Below are 22,331 nucleotides of genomic sequence, written 5' to 3'. Positions count from 1 at the left end.
TAAGCCATCTGTGAGGCCCTTAATAGGAACAAGCAGGTAATGAATAAATCAGTGGTTGAAGAAGTACTCAGTATGTTTCTTTAGTAAAAGTACATGTACGTTGCTAAATGTACGTTATGAAGGCAGAATGGCCCCTATCAATATATTTTAACCATCCCCTATCACTCAAGGTGGAGCTAGGTTAACTACTTTATATGCAGTTGGGTAGTTTGTGTGAAACAATCCATTTTATATTAGATGTGAAACGATAGGTTGATTGACATAAAATTTATTGGCAACTATTATGATGATTTGTCATAAATCTGTTTTAAATCACTGTAAACTGAATATGTTTGGGTTTTGGACTGTTGGTCAGACAAAAGAAGACATTTGAAGGCGTCATCTTTAAGAAAATGATCGTCAGATTAATGCGCAATAGACAAAATCGTTAGTTGCAGCCCTTATTTTTTAAGATCATCTCATATTTTGTACATAAAATCACAATCTGTAAAGTAACTATAACTCAAATAAATGTACTGGAGTAAAAAAAGTACAAAGTAGCATAAAATGAATATACTCAAGTACAAATACCTCAAAATTGTACTTAACTACAGTAGTTGTACTTAGTTACTTTCCACCACTGGAATAAATTAATAATAAGCCATCATAAAAATGACTGACTTGATTTTGAGACGTAGACATAAGCACAAGTTCTACAATACAACACAGCAATAAACCTTTGTCAAATGTTTTCGCTATATGAGTTATATTAAATGGAATTTAGTATCAAAATTAAAAATACATATTCTATATGTATATATTCTTTTGTTCAAATTAGTTGTGTCTCTATATGTCTATGTATAACGCCATGTTTCTACAGTAAATAGCAGGAAGTTTGTTTCCTACATTTAAAACTACTGGACTGCAAGAAAAGAAACGTGCTTGAACTCTAACTACAGCCTTAAGTTGTTCATCTGTAAACCCAGTCCTTTTTATCGCCTACTGCTTCCTGTTCGCCATCGTAATAATAATAACTTGATTATTTATTATTATCATGTACTGAAACCACATCCAACAGGTCTCCTTCCTTTGTGAATAAAGCTATCTGTATATCTTGATATCAGATAGTTACACCTCATCTCCTCAATATAGTTAAACATTAATCACGCTCAGAGTAAAAGATTTATAACTCAGGGCATTCGGAGCACACTTCCCACCAGAGCCAAGACACTGGCGTGTTTTGATCATTTACAGTGGGACCTTTGTGCTTCATATCGCATAAATGTGAGATATGAAGGCTGAAACCCTGTTTGTGCCAGGCTCAGCAGCACATAGTGCCCATGTTAAACCATGATTCAGTTTATGTTGAGATTCAGAATGACTTTAAGTAGATTGTTGGTGGAGCTTTGCACAAATGTCAACCCTCTGCGTTTAGCCATCTGAGATCCCCTTTTCCAAGAATGATGTTGACAGAATCTGTGTGGAGAATGAATATAATACATAATATAACAGCAAGGAATCGGGAGTTGTGAAATCCCATCTGTGTGTGTAAAGAAGAAAATAATAGCATTAGCATTCATCCTAATCTATGTTTGTAATCTGTGACAGAGCTTCTTCACCAAATCCACCCTGGACAGCAGCTGTGATTGGCTACGTAATCAGCAGAGGTGCCAGTATCACAGATGCCATCTCAACTAATTGCATGAAGGCACTGCAGCGCATAAGGCGCAGGTGCTTATTCTCTTCGTAAAGTCACTTTGGCATGGTTTGCTTCCTTGTGTGTCCTGGAACCAATGAACTTTTTTTTTCCTAAGATATCTTTCACAAGGATTTGATTGCAATTTTAACTGCAATGGGGGGGGAAAGTGAACACAAAGGGTGGATATTTGTTAGAAGAGACAAAAAAATAAGCACTTATCTAGCAAAATACTACTTTGTTTATTAGCAAAGCGCCGAGAGAGCCAGCTGCTCTCTGGAATGTTGTTCAGATGCAGTTAAAGCAGCCAAATGTGATTAAATAACCAAAAGAGCACTTCAATGCATTTTCACTCATACTACAGCAGATATTATCCAATCTTAACCACCTCAGCAAATGATATTCATTAAACTGACATGGTCAAAAAATGATTATTGCACTATTAAAGTAATTTCTGCAAGATGTTAATGTCAATTACAATTCTGCATTATTACCATTACACGAAAAATTGCTTCGACATGGACAGGACACAGCATGAAAAGGACAAAAGTGGGCACTGCAGAAAAGAAGACAAATTGAAGAAAGCTGGAATTCTACTGCATAAGCCAAAACCATTTATTTGAAACAGAGGATCCACAAGAAACCTTGCCACAGCTCTCCCCCCACTGCCCTCCATCACCAAAATCGCTTAAGACAAACTAGTGTACTCTTGGCCATGTGCCCATGCCCGCACTTTCAACAAGCAGTCTGGGTTTTGGTTCCTGCTCACAGTTTTTGTGTACCCTCTGCCTGCTGTGAGCGCCAGGCCCCTGAGTCATGTTGGTGACGTCCGCTAGCTCTCGCCTCTGGGACAGGGCGGTCACCATGTGCTCCAGCTTGGAGCGGATGGTGGAGTAGTGGTACTGGCGCTCTTTGGTCAGCTTGTGGAAGCAGTCCCTTAAGGTGCTGTCTGGAGCTACCTGGGTGGGCGAGATCTGCCTGGGGGACGCGGCCTGGTTTGGCACTGTGCTTGTTGGTGCGATACGGTTGGTGTGTTCTGTGAGCTCGAGGTCAGTCTGGGTGTCACTATCCATCTCTGACCGGCTGGTCTGAGTGGAGGCGTGGCAGGAGATGGCGCTGGAGGTCACTGGCTCTTTCTCTGCTAGCTGATCTGCAGGGAAACGCTGAGTGGTGCTACCAGCCAGGATCTCCTCCTGCTGCTGCTCCGTCCAGTCCTCGCCTATGGTGGAGGAATCGGACACTGGGTTGGTTTTACGACGATCTGGAGTTGAGGGTTCACATGGGGGCTGGACAGCTGAAGTTTGGGGCTTGCGGCTGGGTGTGCTGGTCAGACACAGTGGCTCCACAGGTCTCTCTCTGGTCAGGCGAGGTGAGGAGGTGACTGAGTGTTTGATGAGGAGATGCTCGTAGGTGCTGCTGTTTCGGACACTTGGAGGTCCTCGAGTGTTTATAGGTAGAGACTGGGCGAAGAGGATGCGGAACTCCTCGTCAAATTTCTCCGTTATCTGACCAGAAAGCTCGATTAGGTTGCTGCTGTTTAGTTTGCCATCAGTCCAGTTGAACCTGCACGGGAATGGGATTTAACAACATGCATGACTGAAAGTAAGCAGCTACAATTATCCAAACCCAGCAAGAAAAATGTATTGGTGTTATGTAGCCAGCTAAAGCATTTGAGTTTCGGTAAAATGGTTAGCAGGCTATTACCTGTAGGAACCTGTAGCCACTCTGTTTCCATCAATCAGCATGAACCTCTCATGAACTTCCCCGGTAATCCTCGCTCCTGATCTCATGTAATAAGTTGTACCAGTTATGGTTCGCACTCTCATTTGCTGTACGGATTTAAAAAAGACAAAGAACAGGAGTAAGAGATAAGTGCAGTCACATCAAATCTTACAGAGCATATTTTAATTTGATGCCATCTGATGTTCGGATTGTGCACACAGAGCCACACCCAGCTTTACTGAACCAACCACATACCCGAAAGTCATCCAGGCGAACACCGACATTTCTGCACATATTGAGGAAAGCAGGAGCACATGACTGGTCCAGCAGGATGTAGACAGGGACTTTGCGGTGGACACATGCCTCCTGAAGATCCTTAAAGATATCCAGGTCTGTCAGGGAGTCTGTAACTATGGCAATCACCTGCAGTGGAAAATTACAGAGGTAATATAATGGAGCCGTGCTCTCCCAGATGTAGCACACGACCGTGTTTTTTATTATTACCAAATGCAAGGCCTTATTCAAACAGAGCTACAAATCTGTCAGACACCCTCCCAGTAATATGTGTGCTGATGAGCTTTCTATTGACTGTGGTCTGTTACCATGGCAATCGGCAGTAACGCTTGGTCAGCAAACAAGTTACTTCTATACAGGAGACAAGTAGGTGCACTGTAAGGATTGCCTCCATTTTGCTGAGCTTAGTTTTGCACTGAGATTTCTCTTTTTCACGAGGAGGAATGGAATTTCACATGCTGGGGTAAAGGTTGTGTGTCGAGGATTAGATGTGGATGTTTACATATCACAGATTTATTGCTTCAAACTGGTGTTATCCACATGCAGCTTTGTCAGGAGTTCCCCACCTTATTTGGATGATAGTGTGTGGGTGCGTATTTTTAGGGAAACGTGTAAAAAAAAGAGTTAAATTTCACAAAAAATACACGAACAGGCTGTTCCTGTGAGCTGACCAGTGACGATATAGATGCACGGTGTGTTGTTACAGCCGGTGGCGCCATTGTACAATAAAGACTGTGTGCAGCGAGTGGTTCAACATTTAAGGACAGACGATCTAAAGGTTAAACTTGGATGAGAATATTTTTCTAAAGTTTCAACTGCAGCACACGGTGTATACACCACCTTTTAGCTGTGAACCAGAGAGGAAATCCAGTGTTTGAAGCTCTCTAATGAAAGAGGGAATGCAAACTTTCATGGAGGGGAGCAAAGCAAGTCAAGGCACATCTGGCATGCAGGCCCTACACAGGCCTGAGGTGCTGAGGAAGCCGCACACTCCCCTCATGCTGAAATGTTTCTTTTCGAAACCAGAGGCTGGACTGACAGCTCCCGTCAGGAACATCACCATGAATATTCATGCTCTGTTTTTGTTTGTTTTATCCTTTTGGTCATTGCTCCCTTTTTGATCAAGATTTCAAAAACCTGAACTTCCAAATTTCAGACTGATCAAGGAAATTCCATGGGGACAATCTGGCATGTATTTTAAGGATGATACAAAGAAGATTTTCCCTCCAAAAATGTTTTAATAAATGACTATAGACACACACACACACACACACGTTTACACACACATGTTTACACACACTCACTTAATTTGTGGCAGGGGAGCTATTTGATAAAATATCAATTTGAATATGACCAACAGCCAAAATAATAATCCTATTTTAGGATGATATGACACAAATCCCTGCTGTCATGGTATCACTGTGGCTTTTAAGCCTAGAAAATACTATAGGAACTGTATTAATATTACAAAGTGAAATAATGGGGGAGTAGAAAACACAGAAATAGACCACAACTAGATATTATATAATATGTCCTTATTAGTAAATATCAAAATGAGAAATAAATACTGACAATATGGTACCAATGCCTGGTACCATAGTGTTTCTTTAAAGGAAATTATAGAATAAGTGGCCAAATTATAAAGAATTATAAAAGGTAGTTATTCATTAAACCAGTATGCAGCTGTGTTTTTTTTTTATAGATGTCTTTGTGCATACCTCTCTGGCACTTTTAATCATACGCCTCGCCGCCTCCTTGCAGCCATATATGCACTCCCCGTAGCTGGGCTGGAAGTGCGCCACGGCCCGTGTGACTCCCCGGTAGGAGCCGGCGGTGAAGGCGGGCCAGCCGATCTCCAGCAGCGGCGGCTCCACGTCCGACACTTCGGGGAAATAGGTGAGAGAGGAGCAGTCCAGGGAGCTGCTGAGCGACTGCTCCAGTACCTGGTCGTCCCCGTGGAGGGACACACACCGCGGGGGCACGGCGGCGCTCCTGATCCGCTGGATCTCATCGTCCGACAGAAAGTTGGGGATCCTCTCTTTCCTGAGGAAGTCCAGAAAGTTGTCGAGCCCTCCCGACAGCAGCTCCTCCAGAGCCAGCCGGTGCCTTTCGTTGTACACCTCCAGCAGGTTCAGGTCGTCGGCCCCGGTGTGTTTTGGACCCAACCTAAGAGGTGAGTCGTCCAGGAACTGCGACAGAGCCATTGTTGTGGATGTTGTTCCCCCCTTCTCCTCAAACTGACCCTAACGTACCGCAGGTGGCAGGTAACGTTTCCACCCACAGGAAGCCAAATTCGTATTTTGTTTTTTCCCTCCGTTCCTGTCCGTCACGGATAGGTATTGGCTGTCGGACGGTTGTCAAACCAGAATGGCGTCTCCGGGCTCGCTGGGTCAGACTGTCAGTCTAATGTAAAGCCGGTCTCATTGGCTCATTTGGAGGCAAACAAGCCTCGTGTACGTCCCTCTGCTCTGCCGTGATCCGGTTACACCGCAGAGAGCAAGGAAGAGCACAGAGGTCTCACTCTGACGCTTTTTCCTGCTATCACGGACGGTGTGATTCCTTGGTACCACTTTCCTTAATCTCAGTAAAAAAACTAAACTAAATTAAACTACCGCAAACTAAAAGCCCTCACAATTTATTTTAGAACGCTTGCTTTCTGGTAAGGGTTTCTCTTTCACTTTAGAAGAACATAAACATGTAGAAAGTAATTTCCCCCATCTGCCCGCTTGCCTGTCATCTGTCAGAGCGAGGAAATCCAAGCTTGCGAAGCAAGAGGAGCAGCGCTTATGGTTTATGGTGTGAAGCATCCCGTGTTTAAATGCACGAAGCTGGGAGCTCATCAGCGGTTTTGTTTGTTTGTGTTTGAGGTTTATATTGTAAAATGCTTCCGGGCTTGGGGTAGCCTACACTCAGGCGAAGTACGTCTTACGTTAAGCACGACGCATTTCAATGTCAAAATGTATCACAAAAACAATACAAGTCAGTACATTTTCAACAACAAAATAAAATAAACGGAGTATCACACTGTTACAAGGGTATTTAGTTATACCAATGTCACAGAAAAAGTGTGCGTTTAAAATCATTTACCAGGAAAGATCCGGTCAACAGTTTACCACCTTTGCAAACCAGCGCGCGAGGTGCACACATAGCAGGTAACCATAGCAACAGTCGGCTATCTGCTTTTGGTGGATGCTGCGCGTTAACTTAAACTCAACAACAAACTACAGAAAATTTGAACACAGCCCATCTTGTTTAACTACGGCACAAGTGCGTTAATACACGACCAGTTGTCCTGATATGTGAAAATAATGAAAAGAATAAAGAATTCGTATTCATATAGGCTACGCTGTCAGCCCGTTAGCCTACACATAATTGACATACACAAAAAGCCTACTTGAAGTGGGCAGGCCTATTTACAGGCCATCTAAACTTGAAGAGTGCTGAAGATCTGTCAAGTGGATTTGCTCAAACCCTGTGGTGACTGGTGGTCACTCACATCAAGTGCATCCTTATACTTAGGTTACATAAGCTAACGTTGAACTTTAGCCTAACATTGGCCTTCCAGAAAATTCAGCTGAAGTAAATACACTGTAAACCTACAGCCTTAAACAAACTAGCATGGTTTTTTAATTTAGAAGATAATCAAGACAAAAATGTTCTGTACATTGTCTTAGGACCCTCTAATCTGCTTTCAACATATATAATGTCAAGTGCGCAGGCCTACTGGGCCAGAAAGGCAGAACCAGAGGAATCCTACAGACACCAACTTCACCCCCAAACTGTCCAAGAGAATGCAAATGCTGTATAGTAACAAAAATGCTAACAAGCAAAAAAATCAAATATTGTATTGAGACATGACTTTAGGGTTATGGTATCCTGTCCATCACTTGATCACATAGTATCACCATATATGTATTTCTGTAACAAGAAAAGTTACATTTTGTCATATTTGAGGCAAATGTCTTTCATACCAGATCATGCACAACCACATGTCTCACTCCCGCAGACCGGAACCATGGGCTGGCATTTTGTTTTACTATTGAGTGATTCATCTTCCTGATAGATAATCTTTGTTTTTCCTGACTGTATACAGCCACAGCTACGGGCAATGTCTGAACCCAGTCAGGACAAAGTGGGAGGGAAGAGCAAATCCATGTTTCCTAAATACTAGAGGCCTGTTGTAGCCCTATATGTTCATACTTTACAAAAGACATTGCAGATGTTGCATTTATGTTGCATATGCTGTAGGCCTCTGGCTATTGTCCCCCTACCGGTTACACATACACACAGCCAAGTGAACACACTAAATCTATCATATTACTATAATATTTAGTAGACATATAATGTGTCCATAATACTCAGTGGTTTTAAAGTGACCTTATTATACTTAATGTTATTTCTGTACTATTACTACAATATCCCATTTCTCCTGTTGACATGACTTGTTGATATGTTTTCTCAGTATCCTTCCAAAGTATATGTCTATTATTCTTCTCTTATTATATTTTTTCTATTAGACCCTAAATCTAAACTTGTCTCTGTCTGTTTTGGGCCTCTGCACTTTTCTCAGCGCGCTTTTACGCACAGAAGGCCAACAAGGTCATGAGGGTCACAGCCATATAACTTATAATTCTAGACAATAAGACATAACTAACATTAGTAATGTGATTAAAGAAAAAATGTCTATTTGTGTTTAACTATAAAAACGGACATGAACAACTAGGCTATATTTACTGTGCATATGCGTAAATTGTTCTACCACTATTACGCGTGTGCGTAAAAGTCTATTTTAAGCCGGCAGGCTAATAGGCCTGTGCTTTAAATGACAATTCCCACAACGATTAATATTCATAGTAACCCATCAAGAGATTTTTTTTTCTAAAGACGGCAGCCGTCTATTGAAAAAACATGTGACCTAGTTAAGAGGACCTTTTGGGTGATGAAGCTCACTGAAACGGCAGATCACTAAACTCCTGTGAAATCCCAAATTTACACAATACAATCCATCTGTTCAGCCTGCTCCGCGGCGCCATTGTAGCTATGTATAACCCAATCTGTTAGAGCGCTGCCTTACCCCTATAACGACATACCCAAATGTGCACTGGGCTCAGTATACGTACCCCCCTCCTCCCCTTCTACACACACACACACACACACACGCACGCACACATCCCCATCTCATCCCCGCCCCTCTCCAAAATTTTAGATGAAAGGGCTTTTGGATTTTGGATGACGCTCCGAATCACGTGTTCATAGGAAATACACTCGCTATAATTTTTTGGAGCTGCCTCGTCCTGCACCGCCGACCATAGTTGTTTTGCCGTCTCCATACAGTGTGGCAGAGGGGTGGAAAGGTAATGTAATGTAATGTACCTTGCCGTGGTCACTGACGGGTTCACGCCAGTTCACCGGGTTCACTTGAGGAGAGCTCCCACCCCCTGCTCGCCTCCTCTTCTTCTCAAAACGCAACGATCGGAGCTAATCCAATATCATTCATTTATATATTAATGTCGGATTCCATTTTTTCCCACCGACTGCTGAGGTAAGGAAACATCTACTCTTCCAAAACGCGAATACCTCTCATTATTGGCGAGGTGCGATCTCCAAAGTTGTTTACTGAAATTATGCCTCGCTATGGAATATTGAATTTTCATCTGGTGCTGTAGTCAAGGCAGTTTATATGAAGTCGCCAATGTATAAAATGGCGACAGTAGGTGGAGGAGGGGGGTGGAGGATTTTTGGGAATATGCATAAGGTTATATAGAGTGCCAGATCGCTTTTGGCAAGTAGGCTCCGAGGCAGTGTGTTGCCCCACAGCCTTGTGAATGGAGTGAAACGGGTTAACTCGTCAGTTTGTTACAGTTACAACAACGGATCCTCCGTCTGGCTTAATTTGCGCTCTTTCTCGCGCTATACAATGTGGCGTATCTGCTTATTTTATTGCACAACGCGCTGTATTTCCCCACTGTGCTGTGAGTGCTTTTAGTTGTGAAAGACTTCTGAACACAGTGCTATAGCCGCCTTATCGACTGATATAAGAAGCCTCCGAGTCCATAGATGTTCAAACTGCACACCAAGTATCAATTTTCATCTATTGATCGCTCACTCTCTACAAATGTCTTCCTCTTGCCTGAGCAGAAAGGTAGGCCTGTATGTCTATGCACAGGACTCTTTTTCTTTCATTTCCTCCTCTTCCTCCTGCCAACATGTGCTGCTGCCTTACTCACACACACACACACACACACACACACACACACACACACACACACAAACTGAAACATATACAGTACAGTAAGAAGAGTTGCTCATTTCAGGAGCAAGCAGATATTTTGAAAACTGTGGATTATCAGTGAGGCATTGTATTTATTAAATCAGTTCACATTTTCTATCTGTACATAAATATGGACCCAGCTTTGAATGCCATGTGTATCCCTCTGCCTTTAGGGGAGGGACCTCTGTGCTGACTAATGTTGTCTCTGTGGATCATGTGTGGGTCCATAACACGAGAGACAACCTCATATTCAAGCAGCCAGCTAGACAGGCATGAATCATTGGCAATTTTTGGAATGTATTTTAATTATTTAACCATGTAAGCTTGTTACATATAATGTAGGTCATGGAAATGACAGCACAACACTCCAGCCATTGAGGTTTTCCTGAGAGTAGGTGTATGGCGAGTGTGGAGTAGAGTCCAGTCTCCAGTGGACATTACTGCACTCCGATAGTTAATTTTCAGGTGTGTGTGTGTGTGTGTGATGACCGGCTAAACAAAGGTAAATGAGCTCTCGCTGTGCGGATCCGGAGGATTGGGTTCAGCTTGGCCCAGTGGAGTTCAGTGTGTGTGGAGGTTTTCACTCCAGCAGGACGCTTACACTGGGGGAATGTCAATTCCCTTTGTGGATCCCTGGGAACGGTCTTCCATCTCCCTTCTCGGAACTGCTCTAATGAGGCCAGGCATATTGCCTTTCATCCCTCACTCCCTGCAATTAGGCACAGCTCACAGTTTTCGTTATGGCCACAGCGGAGTGTTTGTATACACAGATACAATGTAGTGGGCCAAGACTGCCCCCTCCCCCTCCGCAAAGCAGCGTCTCTGCACATGCCACCCCTCATATACCTGGAAAACTGTAGCCTACTTTTCAGGATTTGGTGTTCTTTTTTCTAACAGCAGTCTCTGTAGATGTTATGTTTGTGTGTGCCTCCCACAGCTCAAAATGAATCCCCTGCCAGAGAATACCGAGGAAGGTCATATGGTCATGATTTGCAGATTTAGCTGACATGGAGTGTATAACATTCCTTGAGTTCAGAGAAGAAAATCAAACTGAACTAAACTATCTAATGCCAACCAGCTCTATTTTCCAGCCATTTTTATACAAACAAGCATTCATGATAGCGCCATACCTCTTGATCCTCACAGAAAATTCTCCGAACCACAATGCAGAGTCCTATTTTCCCCACCAGAAAGGACGGCGTTCTATACAGGTTCACATTTATTTGGGTCTTTCATCCTTTTTGGTATTGCTTTTGTCATCGGACCAATGCCGTATCGAAGCCCAGACCGCTCAAAAGCCTCACTAAAACAGCATGTTTGCACAGTTCCAACCAAAAGAAACGCCCATGCACTGACGGGGGAAAAAACCTTGGGGCTAGTGGGGAAAGAGCCCCTGCCACTTTCTCTGTCCCATGCAAGAAAGGTTTGGTCAGCAGGAGCTGGCATTTGCCAGGCTTTGGCAGTTAGAGGAGGCTGTGATGTCAGCCATTTTAGGATGGACAGTACAATGTGCGGTACGCCGCCATCTTTCTTCTTTTTCTTCTTAAGTTGCCAAATGAATGCCTGTAGTCTTGGCTACAGAACTGAAGAAGTTATTCATCAAAAGTGATGTAAAAGGATGCATGACTCCAAATTTTTTCTCTGCGCACCATGGTTTATTTGTCTGTCATTCATCTGGGCCACAGATAGAAGGGTTCGGAGAACAATGTAAGATTTCAACAGCGATCGCTCACCCTAGCAGAAAACAGGACCATGCAACAAAGTTGCTCAGACAGGCAGAGTGCAGTAGGTATGTACTGTACTACCACAGTCTCCAAGCCTTTGCACTGATTTAGCAAGGCAACAACACTGACAGGAGGTCATTCGCAGCGCCTACAGCTGTGATATTTCTTTCATCAACCTCTGTCATAAACATAAGAACAGCGGAGCTGGGATTTTTGTGTCGCTACAGCCTGATTGAGGAAAAAAAAAAAAGCAAAGTTGTTGTTGAGGACCTCACCCAAAGTTATATGAAAGAGACTTGAACCATGAATGGACTTTTCAAAGATGGCTGGCGGGGCATGTGGATTAAGTTTGTCTTGCACCGGATGCAGTCCAGGGAATTCAGTGTGTATGTCTGCCTGTGTATGTGTGTGTGTGTGTCTTGAGGTTGGTGGGTGTGGGCGAGTGACTCCGCTGTGTGTGTGTGTGTGTGTGTGTGTGTGTGGCGTGGTGGGCAAGGGGAAGAGAGGGGTTGCCATGGCGATGTTAACACATGAGTGGCACCGCCGACCGGTCTCCCAGTGGACGAGGCTGCAGTCATGGAGGTAAGGGGGAGTGTGTGTGTGTGTGTGTGTGTGTGTGTGTGTGTGTGTGTGTGGAGGAGGAGGAGGAGGAGGAGGAGGAGGAGAAGGAGGAGGAAGACGAGATGGCTGACAACACCTGCATCTCACACATTCAGACACTAATACGCACACAAACACACCCATGAAGAAAAAAGTAGAGCCCGCAGTGGAGATTGAGACAACACACTGAAGCCACGGCATGTCCTCAGCTGGACAGGCGATGAAGACTGCGTGGACTCATGTGCTGTATTAGCCCTGTGCTAAGGACCCTGATGACTCTGAATTGTTTTTCAGCACACGTAACACTGGAGCCCGACACTTATTCATGCTGGCAAGCGTACAGTGCCATTCACGCACAAAGATGTCCCCAAACTGAAACCTGTCCACCCTTACTGTCAATAAAACCCCCCACACTAGTCCACGCTGGCAGCATGATGGACACAGGAGACACGCAGGAAACAGAACAATCGCAATTCGACAGTCAGCCATCTAAAGGCTCCCAGTGCTGGATCACGTTTCCCTTATAAATGAGGCACCATTGTTCCCAATCTCTTCTCTGTGCAAGACAGTAATTGCTCTCTGTCTCTGGCTTATATTTGGGTGTCCAGCTGATCCATCACATGACGTTAATCTATTTAATGGACATTTGGCAGAAAATGTTCCCGCTAAACAGATTTTTTGATCATTCAAATGTATCTGTCAGGAGTTCCCCCTCTCTGTCCCAACCCCCAGCGGACGCCAGGTCATTTTTTGGCAGATTTTTGAAGCAGACTCTCAAAGACAGCCGCGGATCACTGTCAAAGCAAATTACACGCAAAACAAATATTGTCATGAGTGAGAGAATTTATGGCAGTTTTATTGTGATTTATTTTTTTTAGCTATTGTGCCACTGTCGCGTCAAGAGACTCCTTGCCAGTTATTCGGTTCAAAGAGAAAGATTTTCAGAACGGTGCAGGTGCTAAATGTTGCGGAGGGAGTGTGTGAGGAGTGTGTGTGGAGATGTGTGCCTACAAGGTGTCAGCGGGGAGGAATATTGAAACAGCAGAGCCTGTCATCATCATCAGTCATCCTTTCACTTCACTCCCAAATGTCTGAGTTTTGTCTTCCTTTGTCCTTCTCCCTCCTCCAGCCTTCACATTCTCATTCATGTGACAGGCAGCACAACAAAAACACCAATCTCTGTTTGTTAATGTCAACTGTAGGTGACCCAACAATCTGGGAGTGTCTGAATCAGTGGACTGTTTTGAATTAAATTTTAATGTTTAGCAACCACTTTGCAGCCTCGCCTCCCTTTCCGCTACTAGCAGCTCGCTGTAGATTGGGCATGTTTTTCATGTTGTAATATTGTAATTACTGCAGCAGTTTATGAGGTGATGAAAGGGAATACATGCTGCTTTCTTTCAATTGGTTTGCTGAAATGGGAGCAGCGCACTCAGCTCTTTGCCATGTAAAAGTATGGAGAATATAATTAAATATTAATGACATGTAAATATAACTATATATTGTTATGGAAATGACAGTGTAAGAGCACATAAGGGAGGCCCTCCTGTAAATCTTAAAGCTGCTATTAAATCAGGCGGAACGTATAAACCTCATCAGAATTTAAACCTAGCCTAATCCCATTTGTTTTGAAACGCTTGTTTTTGAAAAGTTGAATGGTTCAAACGTGGTTTTAGTTCGGCGAACAAGGCCCTTCTGCTTACGCTAAGCGTGGGTGTTCAGAAAGCACGTCTGAGAGCTCCGCCACTTTCCCTCACTTCAGATACGATTCCCTCGGTCCGCTGAGATGAAAAGAGTTTCCTCCCCCTGTGCCACAGAGCCAGTGCCAGTGTGAGGACATACGACACACTGGGGACAGTGATCGTCTGAGCGTTGTCTACCTCGCCGCTGAAACACAAGGCCAGGCATTTCACAGGCAACTATTCAATGGCTCCCTGTCTGGGAAGCCCTTGTCTTGTGTCTGATCGCACGTCTCCCTCGCCAGATAGAGCAGCCCATTCTTTTGATCATTCTTTTGACCTGATTCTTTATGTAACCTTTCTCAACTTTTGGCTTGTCTTGGGTTTTCTCATGCAGGAAGTGGAGTGTTATTCCGGGGAGGGGAGCTTCTGTACTAGGCAAGCGTCTTTCTCGTCACAGACTGGCGTCCCCTCTCCTCTCAGTGCTACTACACCAGTCACAGCCCACCGCCGTGACCAAGTTACCTTCTCCATCACTTTATTTTCCGAAACCTCCTGGCATACAGTGTGCTGTCTGTGGGACAAACAAATTGAATCACTACGGCACAGCTAAACTGAGCCAGCACTGATTTTTCTCAAAGTTCTATAGCATAGTGACATCTCTCACACGGATGTTTCAGATGTGCATGTCTGCATCCCTCTGTTGCGTGAAAGCTGACTTCTAAATCCCTCATTCAGTGGAACAAACTCAATGAATGCCGTGTCCTCACCAGGGGTTAATCGAGTGTGCCCTCAGAGGATATCATGACCTCTCTGGCGGCAAAACATACAGCACATGCCCGCGTCTGGATGCAGTGAACCGGGATTACTGCATAAGATGCTGGTGACCTAGTTTTTTTGTTGTTTGTTTTGTTTTAGATTTTTTATTTTTTTCTGTCAGAAAGCAGCAGCCGTCAGTAGAAATGGGAAGGGAAAAAAAGGTAGTTACACGGAGGACGTCACAGTCTGTCTGGGATCAGTGTGTACCGTTGAGCAGTCATTTGAGGGTTTTAATTCTGGAACAGGTTCATCTTTTATTTACCATCCAGCCAGCCATGGTGAACATGCACGTGGATGCAGTAAAATGAATGTCTGTGAAAGTGCTTTTCACTGTGTACAAACGCAGCGTGACAAAAAAAAAATTCCCTTTGAAAGTATGTAAAATAGTTTTCTTTGTAACCAACAAAATGCAGTACGAGATGTTGAGGTATGCTGGATTTCAACAGAAATCCAGGTTTTGGGTGGTATGGTGGTTGAATTTGTGCAGCTGATGTTTTTCCCAGAAGGATAAGCTTGCAGGAGAAGGGAAAGCCTGAGTTATATGGATAGATGATGATAGGATGAGACTAGTTTTCAGCAGCATGTCACACATCAACGTTTCTCCAGTCCCAGAAAGAAAGACGAGAGTGATATACAGAGGCTGTGTCAAAAGTTCATGCAGAGGGCAGAGGGTTTCAGAGCTACGTTTCCACTTTGATATTTTTTTCTCATCATTTGTTTTGCATGTTTTGTACTTTCCAGTGTTAAAATGACTATAAAAACCAGCTGTATTGCTAATGAAACACTGGCGGGAGTGTATCCATTGTCTTTTCCTACAAACTTTGTTAAATATTTGTGGCTTTGTGAGAGAATAGAGGCATGTTTTTCACCTCATAATGCGGAGAAGAAAGAGGAGAAATGTTGAAGGCTGCAAATACAATCCGTATCCATCCTCATGGCTGGAGTGTTATGGGAAGGGAAAGACTGTGGATGCGGTTTGCTAATGGATTTGTGCACCCAGTGATCTGTGTATTGTGTTTGTATGCATGCATGCGACACCATGCTGCTTGTTGAACACATGTAGGATGAGACGGTTTGAGCCCGCTGCTTGTAAATGGCTTCAGATGTGTTTGTAGTAACCTTCTCAGACCTTATGAGAATGTTTCAGGTCCTTAACAGTACTGTTGTTGGCCGACTGCTTGCTGGGACACACACACACACACACACACACACACACACACTAGTCACCTGATTTCCCCTCTTGACACTACATTATGCCGGGAAGGTACGCTGTAATGTCCCGTAACGTAAACTGCTCGCTCTCACCAGCAAAGCCATTCAACCTTCACGTCTGCTTTACAATATCAAACCAAAGACAAACGGGACAGCATGACCCAGAGCATGTGACAAATTTTTTACATATTAAATTAAAAAAAAAAATCCCCATTCCCCCTGTAAAATGTCACCTAATTTAAAATAATAGTACCTATACTTAGAATTTTACCGTATAATATATATTTGCAGACGAGCACAAACCTGTGCATATTTTTGCATATTTGTGGTTGCTGCAGACAATGTGAAACAGCTGGTAAGGTTAGATACATGTGACACTATCAATTTGGAGTGGTGAAGTGCTTCCCACTCAATAGATGCAAAATCCCCAAGGTAGTCTGTGGATGATATTTATTTACTAATATTAACTCTTTCCTGGAGGGACGCAGGTGGCATCTGGCAACAAAGATCCTAACACTGATTCAAACACAGCACATCACATTTACTTGATATTAACTATAGCTTTAGTCTTAAAGGCAACCAGCATTTTTATTACATGTTTTGTTAATATCATGAAGCTTTAATAAAAATAATTCTGTGGACAAATGGCATCAATAATTAGAAGAGCCAGACCAATGGCAACAGTGAAGAAAAACAACAAATATCGTTAGGACTCTTGATTTTCATGCTTTTTTTTCTGAATTCATAAAAAGTGACAGCTAGACAGAAGTCTGATAATCTAAGTAAATAACCAGAACACTGACAGGCTGCATTGATTAAAGGAGTGTGTGTGTGTGTGTGTGTGTGTGTGTGTGTGTGTGTGTGTGTGCAGTGCCCTAAAGTATTTTTTATTATTGAATAATTATTATCAATATTTAGGAATCAGCCAAATGTAATTTTAAAATAATAATAATTTTCTTCATGAACTCTGATGTCATTTAATATAACCATTTTTGATTATGAGCATAACGCAAAAAGGCTTTTTTTTTAAGAAAAGGCCTAGACTTTTTTACTTTAATTTTAATTGAATTGCTGATAAATACCACCTACACTTATCCCACTGTATTTCCACCTACACTTATTACCCTGTATGATGCTATTAGCTCCCTCTATATCTCGTATATTGTAATGTTATGCTTAAATATTATTAATATAGACTATAAATCTACAACCCTATACGACAGGTTTTTATTTTATTTTATTTTGACGATGTTCAGGTGCCATACTGCCATTTCTTTTTCTGTAATTACTAAATTAAAGATGGGCTGAAAGAGTTACATGTCTCTCTTTTTTTGTACTGTTTCCTCACAGGTTCCCTGGGAGCTGTTAAACTTGTCCATGTGACAGGAGTCCTAAAATGACAGATGGGAATGAAGCAACACTGTGATATCATAGTGGCTGGTCCATGACACTAAACTCCATTCAACCCTCTCCACTCTCCACCCGCCCTCTGTTTTCATCATACCGGACAAGCAATCACTCACTCTCCCATCTACACATAGTTGCACAATGGCCAGCAAGAGGAAATCCACTGTACCCTGCATGATACCATCCAAATCCAAACATGTGCGTGAGGAAATCATACTGGGCTCGCTACCAGAACTCCTACCAACAATCCCAGAAGATAGCATACTCAGCATCTCTGGAGAAGAGTCTGGCCATTTCTCTCATAGCTCCTCCAAATCTGAAAGTGGCATTGAGATGCAGAAAGGAGGTACATACAGCTGTCCAAAGTGCCGTTTTGAGTCCAGAGATCTAAACTACTTTTTGGATCACATGCACAACTGCCACTTAGACTTCAGGGCCCAGCCCACCTTCTACTGCCTGAACTGTGGGGTGTCAGTTGTCCGCTTTGAGGCTCTGGCTCTGCATAATGCTAAAGCCCACCCTAAGATAATGGAGGGCTTGGTCACTGCCTCCCTAACTGTCAACAAGAGGGATGGAGTAACAACGGTGGAGCAAAGCCTCTTCACGGACAGCGGAGAAGACTACAGAGAATCTGGGATCTCCCTCACCAAAACACCGATTGCAAAGATGATGAAAGCCAAGGGGGAGCACAAAAAGATTGTGGTTTCTCACACCGTGGAGGTACGGAAGATAGACACTGGAAAGGATGTAGACCCCAGCATGCTGACAAATGTGCCTGAACTCCAAAACGGGGCTCTCAGTGTTTCTGGTGCCCCAGCTATGCCGAGGACCACTGTCACTCATTTGATTACGACGACAGTGTCCAACCAAGTCTTTCACCAGCACACTCCCTCCCTTTACTCTCCCTCCTCCTCTGATTCCAATAAAGACCTTCCAAAGGTGATGATCCCTCTTAGCAGCATCCCCACCTACGATGCCGCCATGGACACCAGCAGCTTTCTCAAGACATCCTTTGGCAAGTTCCCCTACCCGACCAAAGCTGAACTCTGCTATCTAACAGTGGTCTCAGAGTTCCCCGAAGAGCAGATCAAACTGTGGTTTACTGCCCAAAGGCTCAAGCAGGGCATAAGCTGGTCTCCTGAAGAGATCGAAGAGGCCAGGAGGAAGATGTTCAACACCGTGTTCCAGGGTGGAGCACCTCAAAAGCAACCTGCTACACAACGGCACGTCAATCACATTGTAACCCACCACACTGTCACTGCCCATCCAGGCTCAAAAGGACCAAACTTTCAGATGGCTAAAGTTCCCTACGGCAGTATAAAAACCAGGCCTGTCGGAGTCATGGCCACACAGGCAAGCATGTCAACCAACCCCCATGTTACTAGGGTCTCGTATTCTACTCCAATTGTCCCCCCAAAGTTTCCATCTGCAGTCAGAACAACAAAGGTACTGACCAAGAATACTCAACCCACTGTGGAGCCAGACAAGAGCAATGGCCTTGGCCTGGACATGGCTGGAAGCAGCGGTTGTGTCAGTAGCACCAGCAGCAGTCGAAGCAGCAGTAGCAGCAGTAGTTGCAGTAGTAGCAGCAGCATCAGCAGCTATTCCAGCAGTAGTAATGGTGGTGAGACTGTCACCAGGAAATCAGTGCATGACAGCAGCCCGACCAACAACATTAACAGCATCGCCACCTGCTCTACCACCATTAGCAATAATGATGAGCACTGTGTTGCTGACACCAACGGGAAACCAAATGTGAAGAGCAACAGTTTACCAATCGGATTGGAAGGTTCAAACAGTACCAAAAGTCAAGTGATCATCGATAACACCAGCAAATCCAACATCACCTGTAACAATCATAACAGCGGCATCATCAGTCCACAAGAGCAGGCCCACGCTGCGAAGCCTGACGACGAACCCAACAACTACATCCACAAGACCAACAACAGCAGTATTAGTAACGAATACCCCAGTACTACCTGTAATGACAGTGTCCCTAACCTGAACCATGCCAGCAAATCCCCAACTGAAAGCACCAGCACTACTGTCATTACAAAAAGCAGCTCATCCATTTTAGATGAGGGTAAAGGCAACAAGGACTTCCCCATAAAAGGCATGTCAATCTTAAAGCAACTCATTAAGGAGGATGACCCGTTTGCCAGGGACAGAAGCTGCCCAGAGCTGAAAGTTGACCCCATGAAGATCAACTTCAAGAGGCTGAAGGTGAACGAACCAGAGACTACATCTGAGATTGTACATCAAGAACATAAGCCTGAAATAGCAGAGGTGTCTGCTTCTCAGCCGTCTTTCTCACCCCCCCGAGGCAACAAGACCCCCCAGCAGCTGCACATCCTCCGACAGGTTTTCTCCAACACCCGCTGGCCCAGCAGTCAGCAGTACGAGGACTTAAGCGTCCAGACAGGCCTTCCCAAGTCAGAGGTGGTGCGCTGGTTCAGCGACAGCCGGTACAGCCACAAGAACGGGCAGCTGAAGTGGCTAGAGACCTATCAACGACTGCCCGCAGATTCAGAGGAAGCGAGGGGCCACGGAGACACTGAAGCCGAGTCACTGAAGGACTCTCCAGTGGCCAAAAAGAAACTTGTTGAGCAAGACATGAACAAGCACCTTGAAGGAGAAGCAGGACTGAACTCAGGGCAGCGGGTTGTGTGGCAGGATTCATACTCACCGCTGCTGGGTCTGATGGGGTCCGAGGGGAGCGTCGAGCGAGGCCAAGTTGAGGAGTCAGCGCAGATGGGAGTCCTACAGGATCCCTGGTCAGAGCGAGCAGAGGACCCTCAGCAGCCAGTGGCCAGTCAGTCACTCATTGAACAACAGACTGATGCCAGTCAGGCCAGGTACTTCAGTCATAATGCTGGAAATACAAAGTGTGATAAAAGCTCCTAAAGTAAGATACACTTCTCATTCACTGTGCCTTGTGACATTTTACAAGCTTTGTGCTATTTATCAATCAAGAAAACAAAAACAATATTAGCCAGGTGGAGTGATGAAAGCATGACAGCTTGTTGTTTGTTGTCGTTGCTGCATGATGTACAGTAAAAAGAAGGCAGGAGAAGTGTGTACAGGTACTCATGCTGAGTAGCTTATTCAGGCAATCAAAGGTCTGTGTTTAAGAAGCTATTTTTAGATAAGTAGGAGTCTGGGCCGTTGAATTATAGATTGAGAGCGCATGCTAATATATGTGAATAAATCATGACAATTGTCTTTGGTGAGATGGATTTCCGAGAGGCAAGTTAACCCGTACACAGGCATCTTTTTACAGTGCTCCCTCCCAAAAAGTACCTCACTTGTACAACAGTAATACAATGCAACAGGAATTTTCCAATCTTGTCCTCACAATTTGTGCATGTTGTGTTTGCCTGTTTGTGTTTTTGTGTTGCTGATAGGGATCGCCTGAGGATGGAGCTGCTGGAGGTGTGATGAAGTAGGCCCAATCTCGCCAGAGGAACATGATGTTTAAATGCTGGTTGCTCCCCTGGCCATGGTCTAAAAAGAGTGTTCATAATGACAGCAGATGTGATTGTAGCTGGACCGTTGGACTCTGACTGTAACTGTGAATACCCCCCACCCCTCCTCCTTCTCCGCCTCCTCCTCTTCCATCTGCCATCACTTCCTGCCATCGTCAAAAGAAAGAACTTCTCACCTTTGAGTCCTGTGATGTTTAAGCCTTTCATGCTTCTTTGTGGTTGTGTGGGGAGGGTGCACAATGAGGTCAGTACGAGGGATCAAAGAAAAGAAAGAGAAAAGACGCACACCGACTGGAAAACTGACTTGAATGAGCGAAGATAGGATAGGGCCGAGAGATATTGTTTTTGGGTCAGAGGGAGAAATATATATATATGATTGAAACTGCACTATAAAAGGGTTTGTACTGACTGGACAAACAAAAGATGTGTCAAGGAAATGTTATTGTTGGCTTTGTGATATTTTTTACTTTTTTAGCAACCAGTACTTCAGCACTGCCTTGAATTTTACTTTTTCCGTTATTTGGTTTTTCAATTCTATTTACTCTTCTATAGTCACTGTAAGTCCAGATGCAATCAAACATGGTTTATTTAGATCTGTATAAATGTTGGTGATCACTTTGCAGTTCAGCTACACGCAAGAGACTATATACACAATGCACTAATGAAGACAGCAATGCTAAAAATCACACTGCCCCACAGTAAAGGTATTGACAGCTCCGTCAAGATCAATACACTACACTGCCCTGCAAACTGAACAGAGAGAAGCCTGTCACGCTAACGTTGCCTTACTCAGCTCTGTCCATGTGTTTATATGACCTGTCTGTCCATCACCTTGCGTTCCAGCTACTGTGCTGTCCTGAAAAAAAGAAAACAAAACATGCCAGTGCATTGATGGTCACTGTTTGTCTATATCTGTGAAAAAAAATATTGTGCTGCTTTCTGTACACTTTGAGATGTTTAACTTTAAGCTGTAATTGTATCAAATATTGTTACTGGCAAAATGTTGTTTAAAGCAAAATTATCAATTTGATCCCTAGACACTGACAGAGTGAGATATTGTGCTAGCTAGAGAGCCAAATGAGGAGATCTTTGCTCTCCTCTGAATTTTCTTGTGTTTATATAAACATACAGTCACTACATGAATCCTATTAAGCTGCATCTTTGTCAAGCTGCTAATAGCTAAGAACGGTGCTATACCATCCAAAGTGAAATTGGAGGTTGATCTCCTACCAGCAGTGTATGCACTTGTGTCGAATGTTACAAATTTATTTTGGTTTGAGATAAATGGAATCTGGACTTGCGGTGTTATGATCACTTAAAAAACTTTTATTAAATAGTCTGATCATAAAGCACTGTTGTATCATCCTTTCTACACTTCTGAATCTTTACAGAATAAACTAAATACTCACCAAGCAGGAACGTCTCGTTTTTTGCTCAGCACTT

The 22,331-nt window shown here is 43.8% G+C and overlaps 2 protein-coding genes across 5 annotated transcripts; one reads left to right on the top strand and one right to left on the bottom strand.

Moving 5' to 3' along the window:
* Positions 1-2,266: 2,266 nt before the first annotated feature.
* Positions 2,267-8,581, bottom strand: fam83d (family with sequence similarity 83 member D). The gene is made up of 4 exons (XM_044220251.1): positions 5,410-8,581; positions 3,653-3,820; positions 3,380-3,504; positions 2,267-3,238 (listed from the first exon to the last, which is right to left on the bottom strand). The coding sequence occupies exons 1-4, from the start codon at positions 5,893-5,895 to the stop codon at positions 2,374-2,376; spliced, it is 1,644 nt and encodes a 547-aa protein (XP_044076186.1). The 5' UTR covers positions 5,896-8,581; the 3' UTR covers positions 2,267-2,373.
* zhx3a (zinc fingers and homeoboxes 3a) lies at positions 5,728-22,301 on the top strand. 4 transcript variants are annotated; one of them, XM_044220231.1, is made up of 3 exons: positions 5,728-5,864; positions 17,347-20,258; positions 20,808-22,301. In XM_044220231.1, the coding sequence occupies exons 2-3, from the start codon at positions 17,545-17,547 to the stop codon at positions 20,839-20,841; spliced, it is 2,748 nt and encodes a 915-aa protein (XP_044076166.1). In that variant the 5' UTR covers positions 5,728-5,864; positions 17,347-17,544; the 3' UTR covers positions 20,842-22,301. The 4 variants fall into 4 exon arrangements, with proteins under 4 accessions (XP_044076166.1, XP_044076174.1, XP_044076145.1 ...); XM_044220239.1 differs by lacking the exon at positions 5,728-5,864 and adding an exon at positions 8,865-9,045; XM_044220210.1 differs by lacking the exon at positions 5,728-5,864 and adding an exon at positions 8,865-9,233.
* The last annotated feature ends 30 nt before the right edge of the window (positions 22,302-22,331 follow it).

This window comes from Siniperca chuatsi, linkage group LG2 (assembly GCF_020085105.1).
Source record: "Siniperca chuatsi isolate FFG_IHB_CAS linkage group LG2, ASM2008510v1, whole genome shotgun sequence".
NCBI classification, from domain to species: domain Eukaryota; kingdom Metazoa; phylum Chordata; class Actinopteri; order Centrarchiformes; family Sinipercidae; genus Siniperca; species Siniperca chuatsi.
Note: the sequence above shows the minus strand (reverse complement) of the source record. Positions and strands in the feature narration are given on the sequence as shown.

Excerpts from the sequence above, each read along its gene's own strand:
- zhx3a (XM_044220231.1), top strand. The coding sequence starts at position 17,545 with ATGGCCAGCAAGAGGAAATCCACTGTACCCTGCATGATACCATCCAAA. Across the intron at positions 20,259-20,807 it reads ACTGATGCCAGTCAGGCCAG|GGATCGCCTGAGGATGGAGC; the intron begins GTACTTCAGTCA and ends TGTTGCTGATAG.
- fam83d (XM_044220251.1), bottom strand. The coding sequence starts at position 5,895 with ATGGCTCTGTCGCAGTTCCTGGACGACTCACCTCTTAGGTTGGGTCCA. Across the intron at positions 3,821-5,409 it reads TGATTAAAAGTGCCAGAGAG|GTGATTGCCATAGTTACAGA; the intron begins GTATGCACAAAG and ends TTTCCACTGCAG. Across the intron at positions 3,505-3,652 it reads TTCGCCTGGATGACTTTCGG|CAAATGAGAGTGCGAACCAT; the intron begins GTATGTGGTTGG and ends AAATCCGTACAG.